This window comes from Dama dama, chromosome 11 (assembly GCF_033118175.1).
Source record: "Dama dama isolate Ldn47 chromosome 11, ASM3311817v1, whole genome shotgun sequence".
In the NCBI taxonomy this organism is placed as follows: domain Eukaryota; kingdom Metazoa; phylum Chordata; class Mammalia; order Artiodactyla; family Cervidae; genus Dama; species Dama dama.
In genome coordinates, this window is record NC_083691.1 from 102,576,705 (window position 1) to 102,587,033 (window position 10,329).

The following is a 10,329-nucleotide window of genomic DNA, read 5'->3' on the forward strand; positions in this document are numbered from 1 at the left end:
AGATTTATGGTAGTATCTTTGTTTGCATAGGTAGAGTTGAGGGTTCAAATGAAAATTCTCATAAAGAGGGAGAAACCCTTACCTCTTTGGGGCAATGCTTAGTTTACAAGATATATCTGAGAATTTCAATGTGTAACCACACATACACAGAGAAAGTCTCAGAAAATATGGGGTTCTGAGATTACTTAGCAGCCACATGAAGTCAGAACCAGAAAGAGAATCTAAAATCCAGATCTCATGTAGATAGATCAGTGTTTTCTAAGCATATTAAATGTGAACTATTGCTCTATATGTGCTTTACTGGTGGTAAATATTAGATGTCTGAAAAGATGAAAGCATCATGGAAAAAAAAAATGAGAGGGTTGAAAAAATTACTGGTGCAAAAGTGCCAAGGACAGGTTCCACAGTCACTGTGACTGCTTCAGTTTTGTTCTAAGAAGTTCAAGCTACAATCCTTTCATGATTCATAGGCAGCGTTCTTTACTCACTGTAGGTAATTCAGTCCCCAGAAAGGTGTTACTTGCTGGATGGAGCTCATCATGTCTCCCAACAATGTGACCGAATTCATTCTCTTGGAACTCACACAGAATCCACATTTGCAGAAAATATTCCTCATTGTTTTTTTGTTGATTTTCCTATTCACTGTGCTCGCCAACCTGCTCATTGTCATCGCCATCTCCTTCAGCTCTACACTTTCGGCTCCTATGTACTTTTTTCTCACTTACTTGGCCTTATTAGATGCCTCCTTCACCTCTGTCAGCACCCCCAATATGATCACTGACCTGCTGTACCAGAGGAGAACCATTTCTTGGGGTGGCTGTCTGACTCAGCTCTTTTTAGAACACTTCCTGTCAGGATCAGAGGTCATCGTCCTCACTTTTATGGCCTATGACCGCTACATGGCCATCTGCAAGCCTCTGCACTACACGACCATCATGCGACAGGGGCTCTGCAAGCTCCTGGTGGTGGTGGCCTGGATCGAGGGGATTCTGTATGCCAATGTGCAGATTCTCTTTATGGATGACATGACCTTCTGTGGTTCCAATGTCACTGACCATTTCAGATGTGATTTTTCCTCACTGTTGAAACTTGCCTTCAGCGACACATACATGCTGGGAATGGTGGTGGCAACTAACAGTGGAGGCATGTGTTTACTCATATTTTTCCCGCTCCTCATCTCCTACATCATCATCTTGAGCTCCCTGAAATCCCATGGCTCTGATGGACGATGCAAAGCCCTCTCCACATATGGCTCCCACTTTATAGCAGTTGTGCTCTTTGTTGGCTCTTGGATATTCACCTACCATGGGCTCAGGAGGGCCGAGAGGAGCTACTCCACTTTCAAGGTCAGGAGGGGCGGCCGAGAGAAGATACCCCTCATTCAAAGTAAGGAGCAAGGGCTGCACTTTGCTGGAGCAGCCATGAAGAGATACCCCACGTCCAAGGTAAGAGAAACCCAAGTAAAATGGTAGGTGTTGCGAGAGGGCATTAGAGGGCAGACACATTAAAACCATAATCACAGAAAACTAGCCAACTTGATCACAGGACCACAGTCTTGTCTAACTCAATGAAACTAAGCCATGCCATATGGGGGCCACCCAAGACTGTCAGGTCATGGGGGTCATGGTGGAGAGGTCTGACAGAATGTGTTCCACTGGAGAAGGGAATGGCAAACCACTTCAGTATTCTTGCCTTGAGGACCCCATGCACAGTATAAGAAGGCAAAATGATAGGATACTGAAAGAGGAACTCCCCAGGTCAGAAGGTGCCCAATATGCTACTGGAGATCAGTGGAGAAATAACTCCAGAAAGAATGAAGGGATGGAGCCAAAGCAAAACAATACCCAGTTGTGGATGGGACTGGTGATAGAAGCAAGGTCCGATGCTGTAAAGAGCAATATTACATAGGAACCTGGAATATTAGGTCCATGAATCAAGGAAAATTGGAAGTGGTCAAACAGGAGATGGCACGAGTGAATGTCGACATTCTAGGAATCAGCGAATTAAAATGGACTGGAATGGGTGAATTTGACACAGATGACCATTATATCTACTACTGTGGTCAGGAATCCCTTAGAAGAAATGGAGTAGCCATCATAGTCAACAAAAGAGTCCAAAATGCAGTACTTGGATGCAATCTCAAAAACGACAGAATGATCTCTGTTCATTTCCAAGGCAAACCATTCAATATTACGGTAATCCAAGTCTATACCCCAACAGTAATGCTGAAGAAGCTGAAGGTGAATGATACTACCTACAAGACCTCTTAGAACTAACACCCAAAAAAGATGTCTTTTTCATTATAGGGGACTGGAATGCAAAAGTAGGAAGTCAAGAAACACCTGGAGTAACAGGCAAATTTGGCCTTGCAATATGGAATGAAGCAGGGCAAAGGCTAATAGAGTTTTGCCAAGAGAATTCATTGGTCATAGCAAACACCCTCTTCCAACAACACAATTGAAGACTTTACACATGGACATCATCAGGTGGTCAACACCGAAATCAGATTGATCATATGCTTTCCAGCCAAAGATGGAGAAGCTCTATACAGTCAGCAACAACAAGACCGGGAGCTGACTGTGGCTCAGATCAAGAACTACTTGTTGCCAAATTCAGACTTAAACGGAAGAAAGTAGGGATAACCACTAGACCAGTCAGGTATGACCTAAATCAAATCCCTTATGACTATACAGTGGAAGTGTGAAATAGATTTAAGGGACTAGATCTGATAGACAGAGAGCCTGATGATCTATGGACAGAGGTTCATGACATTGTACAGGAGACAGGGATCAAGACCATCCCAATGGAAAAGAAATGCAAAAAGGCAAAATGGTTGTCTGAGGAGGCCTTACAAATAGCTGTGAAAAGAAGAGAAGCGAAAAGCAAAGGAGAAAAGGAAAGATATTCCTATTTGAATGCAGAGTTCCAAAGAATAGCCAGGAGAGATAAGAAAGCCTTCCTCAGCGATCCATGCAAAGAAATACAGGAAAACCACAGAATGGGAAAGACTAGAGATCTCTTCAAGAAAATTAGAGATACCAAGGGAACATTTCATGCAAAGATGGGTTCGATAAAGGACAGAAATGGTATGTACCTAACAGAAACAGAAGATATTAAGAAGAGGTGACAAGAATACACAGAAGAACTGTACAAAAAAGATCTTCACAACCCAGATAATCACAATGGTGTGATCACTCACCTAGGGCCAGACATCCTGGAATGTGAAGTCAAGTGGGACTTAGAAAGCATCACTACGAACCAAAGCTAGTGGATGTGATGGAATTCCAGTTGAGCTATTTGAAATCCTGAAAGATGATGCTGTGAAAGTGCTGCACTCAATATGCCAGCAAATTTGGAAAACTCAACAGTGGCCACAGGACTGGAAAAGGTCCATTTTCATTCCAATCCCTAAGAAAGGCAATCTCAAAGAATGCTCAAACTACTGCACAATTGCACTCATCTCACATGCTAGTAAGGTAATGCTCAAAATTCTCCAAGCCAGGCTTCAGCAATACGTGAACCAAGGACTTGCAGATATTCAAACTGGATTTAGAAAAGGCAGAGGAACCAGAGATCAAATTGCCAATATCTGCTGGGTCATCAAAAGAGCAAGAGAGTTCCAGAAAAACATCTATTTCTGCTTTATTGACTATGCCAAAGCCTTCGACTGTGTCGATCACAATAAACTGTGGAAAATTCTGAAGGAGATGGGAATACCAGACCACCTGACCTGCCTCTTGAGAAACCTGTATGCAGGTCAGGAAGCAGCAGTTAGAACTGGCCATGGAACAACAGACTGGTTCCAAATAGGAAAAGGAGTACATCAAGCCTGTATATTGTCACCCTGCTTATTTAACTTATATACAGAGTACATCATGAGAAACGCTGGGCTGGAAGAAGCACAAGCTGGAATCAAGATTGCCAGGAGAAATATTAATAACCTCAGATATGCAGATGACACCACCCTTATGGCAGAAAGTGAAGAGGAACTAAAAAGCCTCTTGATGAAAGTGAAAGAGGAGAGTGAAAAAGTTGGCTTAAAGCTTAACATTCAGAAAACTAAGATCATGGCATCTGGTCCCATCACCTCATGGGAAATAGATGGGGAGACAGTGGAAACAGTGTCAGGCTTTAATTTTTTGGGCTCCAAAATCACTGCAGATGGTGACTGCAGCCATGAAATTAAAAGACACTTACTCCTTGGAAAGAAAGCTATGACCAACCTAGAGAGCATATTCAAAAGCAGAGACATTACTCTGCCAACAAAGATCCATCTGGTCAAGGCTATGGTTTTTCCAGTGGTCATGTATGGATGTGAGAGTTGGACTGTGAAGAAAGCTGATTGCCAAAAAATTGATGCTTTTGAACTATGGTGTTGGAGAAGACTCTTGAGAGTCCCTTGGACTTCAAGGAGATCCAACCAGTCCATCCTGAAGGAGATAAGTCCTGGGTGTTCATTGGAAGGACTGATGCTTCAGCTGAAGCTCCAATACTTTGGCCATCTCATGCGAAGAGTTGACTTGTTGGAAAAGGCCCTGATGCTGGGAGGGACTGAGGGCAGGAGGAGAAGGGGACAACAGAGGATGAGATGGCTGGATGGCATCACCGACTCGATGGACATGAGTTTGAGTAAGCTCCAGGCGTTTGTGATGGACAGGGAGGCCTGGCGTGCTGCGATTCATGGGGTCGCAAAGCATTGGACATGACTGAGCAACTGAACTGAACTGAACTGAACTGATTTTCACCTACACATGTCCTCTGGCCACGTACCCTGTGGACAAGTGGGTGACTATGTTCTTTACAATCCTCACTCCCATTTTAAAGCCTATCACACACGGTGAGTAACACAGAGGTAAAAAATGCCACGAGAAGTTTGTTCAAGAGTAGATTAAATTAGTTTTTATACAATGCCAAGAGGCTTCCCTCATAGTTCAGTTGGTAAAGAATCTTCCTTCAATGGAGGAGGCCAGGGTTCAATACCTGGGTAGGGAAGATCCTCTGCAGAAGGAAATGGCAACCCTCTCCAGTATCCTCACCTGGAGAATCCCATCGACAGAGGAGCCTGATGGGTTACAGTCCATGGGATTGCAAAAGTCGACATGACCTTGCAACTAAACCACCACCAATGCCAAGAAAATGATGATTTATATGCATATGGAAGATTACACTTTTTGTAACATGTGGGGAAAAAAAAAAGAAAAACACTAAGAAATTTGGTATATCCATGATAGAGGGACAGATATCAGCAAATAACATTTGTTGAGTACTTAATACTTACCAGGAAAAAAAAAAATACTTGCCGGGTACTTATTTGGCTTTTTGATCAGTTAAAGTACTTTGCCAAGACTTCAGTGTTCATGTTCATAGACAGAATAGGTAATGAAAGCAATGATAACCCTTAGTTTGATAATTGTAGAGTATGTTTTTCTCCAGACTCTTACTGCTACTTTACTTAATTCTTTGTATACATTACTTGGAGGAAATTGGAAGAATTTTAAGTCTTTGTGAGTAACTTAAAACTCTTCAATCACATTATAAGCATGCCTCCAAAATATGAGAATAGTGATTACTGGGAATCAGGCTTCATAATTGCATAACTTTCTTTAATATGCAAGAAATTAAATTATTTTGAAATAAATGAGACTTTGTTTGCAATTCTGGTTTTATCACTTAAAATGTTTGACATTCAGGAAATTAATGAGATGTTCTAAGCCTTAGGGGACTTCCTATGTAGTTCAGTTGGTAAAGAATCTGCCTGCAGAGCATGAGACCTGGGTTCGATCCCTGGAGCAGAAAGATCCCCTGGAAAAGGAAAGGGCAACCCACTCCAGAATCCTTGCCTGGAAAATCCCATGGACAAAGGAATCTGGTTGACTGCAGTCCATGGGGTTGCAAAGAGCTGGGCATGACTGAGCGACTAACACTTCACATCTAAGCCTTAGATTCTTCAAATTAAACATGGGGACCTGTTCTTTAGAGTATAAATGTTAAAAGAGATACATTAAACTGTGAGTAATGATTGAAATCCAGGTGACACTAGTAGTTAAAAAAATAAAACAAAACAAAAACAAAAACCCTACCAATGCAAGAGATGTAAGAAATATGGGTTTGATCCCTGGATAGGAAAACTTCCCTGAAAGAGGGTGTGGTGACCCACTCCAGTGTTCTTGCCTGGGGAATTCCATGGACAGATGAACCTGGCGGGCTACCATCCATAGAGTTGCAAAGAGTGGGACACAACAAAAGTGACTTAGCATGTGGGAGTTTGGAGCAGTGGAACAATATAATCAGAATAACACTAAAGAGAACTGTTGGGCTCCTTCAAGAAAACAGACTGTTAGAAGTCAGAATACTAGTAGGCATAACTGGCAGGAGGCTTCTGCCATGGCCACGAAGAAGATGGGGTGGAGAATCATCAGGTTTGTGATATATTTAAAAAGTAGAGACAGATGGATTTGCTAAAGGTTTGAATAAGTCATAGGAGATCAGCAGGGGAGTGAAAAAGACAGTGAAATTTATTGTCTGAGCAATAACATTGAAGGTGGTACCATTTAATGAGATAGGGTACAACTTTTGTATTGTGAAAAATTTTAAACTTTGTATTCAGTTCAGTTCAGTTCAGTTGCTCAGTCGTGTCCGACTCTTTGAGACCCCATGAATCACAGCACCCCAGGCCTCCCTGTCCATCACAAACTCTCAGAGTTTACTCAAACTCTTGTCCATCGAGTCGGTGATGCCATCCAGCCATCTCACCCTCTGTCGTCCCCATCTCCTCCTGCCCCCAATCCCTCCCAGCATCAGGGTCTTTTCCAATGAGTCAACTCTTCGCATGAGGTGGCCAAAGTATTGGAGTTTCAGCTTCAACATCAGTCCTTCCAATGAACACCGAGGACTGGTCTCCTTTAGCATGGACTGGTTGGATCTTCTTGCAGTCCAAGGGGCTCTCAAGAGTCTTCTCCAACACCATAGTTCAAAAGCATCAATTTTTCAGTGCTCAGCTTTCTTCACAGTCCAACTCTCACATGAGATTGGAAAAACCATAGCCTTGACTAGACAGACCTTTGTTGACAAAGTAATGTCTCTGCTTTTTAATATGCTATCTAAGTTGGTCATAACTTTCCTTCCAAGGAGTAAGCATCTTAATTTCATAGCTGCAATCACCATCTGCAGTGATTTTGGAGCCCAAAATAATAAAGTCTGACACTGTTTCCACTGGTTTCCCATCTATTTCCCATGTGTTACACATACTAAATTGATATTCCAGTATAGATGTCCAAAACTGAAGATATTACATACCGAAATTTGAAAATAAGGGTAGAGGTTGAGTCTGGAGATATAACATTGGATGACATCAGTATTTATAGGTCAGGAAATGGGAACATCCAGTAAAGACCCTAAGGATGACTCAATGAGTTCCAAGAAAACCAAAGACAGTGAACTTCTAGTCACAGCTTGATCTACTCATGCTAAGTGTATACGTTTTTTGAAGTGTATTTCAATAATTACACCTTTGTGACTTTATAAATGGTGCACATTTCTGTGAAATTCTTCTGTCTTCTTTATTTATTCTTTCAAACAGCTTTAGTTGAGACTCCTCTAAATCGAAACTAAGCAATGCTTCTTTTGAGAAGACTTCTCTGATTCCCATTTGAATAATAAACTTCTACACAGTTCAGATGATATATTCCTATGCCAGGCTTCCCTGGTGGCTCAGACAGTAAAGAATCTGCTTGCAGTGTCGGAGACCAGGGTTTGAACCCTGTGTCAAGACCTGGGAAGATCCCCTGGAGAAGGGAATGGGGACCCACTTCAGTATTCTCACCTGGAGAATTCCATGGACAGAGGAATTCCATGGCAGGCTACAGTTAATAGCGTTGCAAAGAGTCAGATAAAACTAAGCAACTAACATTTTCACTACACTGTTACCCTTAGTATTTTTTCAATATTATTGAAGTAGCACTTTTTAATTTGATCTAGAATTCTTTGAGGCATTGTATCACTGGAGGCAGGGAAGCAGGCCTTTTTTAACTTGGCCATCACAATATCTGTACCAAATTGGACACAAATTGATACATCATGGATGAAGAACAAACTGGAATCAAGATTGCTGGGAGAAATATCAATAACCTCAGATATGCAGATGACACCACCCTTATGGCAGAAAGTGAAGAAGAACTAAAGAGGCTCTTGAAAGTGAAAGAGGAGAGTGAAAAAATTGGCTTAAAACTCCATGTTCAGAAAACTAAGATCATGGCATCCGGTCACATCTTTTCATGGCAAATTGATGGGGAAACAATGACAGACTTTATTTTTTTGAGCTCCAAAATCACTGCAGATGGTGACTGCAACCATGAAATTAAAAGACACTTACTCCTTGGAAGGAAGGTTATGACCAACCTAGACAGCATATTAAAAAGCAGAGACATTACTTTGCCAACAAAGGCCCATCTAGTCAAGGCTATGGTTTTTCCAGTAGCCATGTATGGGTGTGAGAGTTAGACTATAAAGAAAGCTGAGTGCTGAAGAAGTGATGCTTTTGAACTATGGTGTTGGAGAAGACTCTTGAGAGTCCCTTGGGCTGGAGGTCCAACCAGTCCATCATAAGGGAAATCAGTTCTGGGTGTTCATTGGAAGGACTGATGCTGAACCTGACACTCCAATACTTTGGCCACCCGATGCAAAGAACTGACTCTTTTGAAAAGGCCCTGATGCTGGGAAAGATTGAACATGGGAGGAGAAGGGGATGATAGAGGATGAGTCGGCATCACCGACTCAATGGACATGAGTTCAAATAAACTCCGGGAGTTCGTGATGGACAGGGAGGCCTGGTGTGCTGCAGTTCATGGGATCACAAAGAGTCGGACACAACTGAGTGACTGAACTGAAGTGAACTGAACTGAACACATTGTTTTAGTTGAATGGGTAAAGAAAAAGGTTAACTTATAATGCATTTAAAAGTTTTTCCCTTCGTTTTGTAGGGTAGCTTCTGCTACTATGTGAACTCAGGTCCTATTCAGACTAGATGAGACCAAGGAACAGTATATCTTCCTTTGTCTTCTTGGGCCTAGCTCTTGCTCTTCTCTATTTTGACAGTGGTGGTCCGCCTGCACATTGTCATGACTAAAACTCTCAGTGAGACCTTGAACTCATAGATGTAAGTGCACGAGACAGAGGATATGTGTTTTACTGCTGCTAGTGTCCTGGGTTGGAGGTTCCCTGCACTCAATAATGCTACTTAGCACTGCTTATGGGCTTCCATTCTGTGGTCCCAATGTCATTGATCACTTTATGTGTGACATGCACCTGTTATTGAAACCCATATTTACTAACACCTGTATTATTGGCCTCTTAGTGCTGGCCAGTGGGGGACTGATCTTCACTGTTGTGTTTCTGCTCTTACTCGTCTCCTATGGAGTCATCCTGCACTCTCTGAAGAACCTGAGTCAGGAAGGGAGGCGGAAAGTCCTTCACATCTGTGGTTCCCACATCTCTGTGGTCATCTGCTTCTTTGTTCTTGTATTTTTATGTATGGAAGACATGCTAAGAGCTTCCTCATTAAAAAATAATTGAGTGTATCATATACACTCAGTTAATCTACAGTCTGAGAACCCATTAATGCAGAACCCATTAATCTACAGTCTAAGACATTCTGAAATGACTAATGTTATAAATAAGCTCTGGAAAGAAAAAAAAGCAGACCAAGTTTTAAATTAGTGTATTATCCATTATTGTTGGGGTCCTTTAATGGACCGGAACCTGGTGGTACAGAGTCCACGATAAAAAAGTAAAAGAGAGAAAGAGAGAGAGAGACAAAAAAAGACCCGGGGACCTAAGCTCTGATGGAGCAAAGGTGCTTTAATGATTTCTCTATGAGTATATATAGGCTGTGGTACAAGAAACTTCTTTCGGGAATGATAGAGATCAGAAAACCAAATGTACAGCAACCGTTACCAAGGGAACAAGGGGTAATGTTAGTCACAAGGTCAGGACACAATCCATATCTCAAGAAAGGGGAACGAGCCTAAGCAGTTTTGTCCTGAAGAGAATGTTTTCTAAAGGAGACCCAAGCCGGCCTCACACAATGACCTCAGTCCCTGGGAGCAGCATGCTGTTCCACTTGAAGAGGGACAAAGGACTCATGAGAGACAGCACGTAGGAATCCTACCATCAAAAATTCCCTGACAATTATAAAGTTAGTAAATTAGCATTAAGGCCAATCTCCTTAGAATGCAAGTCTTCATAAATTTGATACATAGTTTCCATTTCTTTTGAAGGGGGAATGAGCAACCCACTCCAGTATTCTTACTTGAAAAATCCCATGGATGGAGG

The 10,329-nt window shown here is 42.0% G+C and overlaps 1 protein-coding gene across 1 annotated transcript; it reads left to right on the top strand.

Moving 5' to 3' along the window:
• The first annotated feature begins 527 nt into the window (after window positions 1-527).
• LOC133065362 (olfactory receptor 4C3D-like) lies at window positions 528-9,026 on the top strand. Its single transcript, XM_061156138.1, has 2 exons — window positions 528-1,280; window positions 8,979-9,026. The coding sequence occupies exons 1-2, from the start codon at window positions 528-530 to the stop codon at window positions 9,024-9,026; spliced, it is 801 nt and encodes a 266-aa protein (XP_061012121.1).
• Window positions 9,027-10,329: the final 1,303 nt, after the last annotated feature.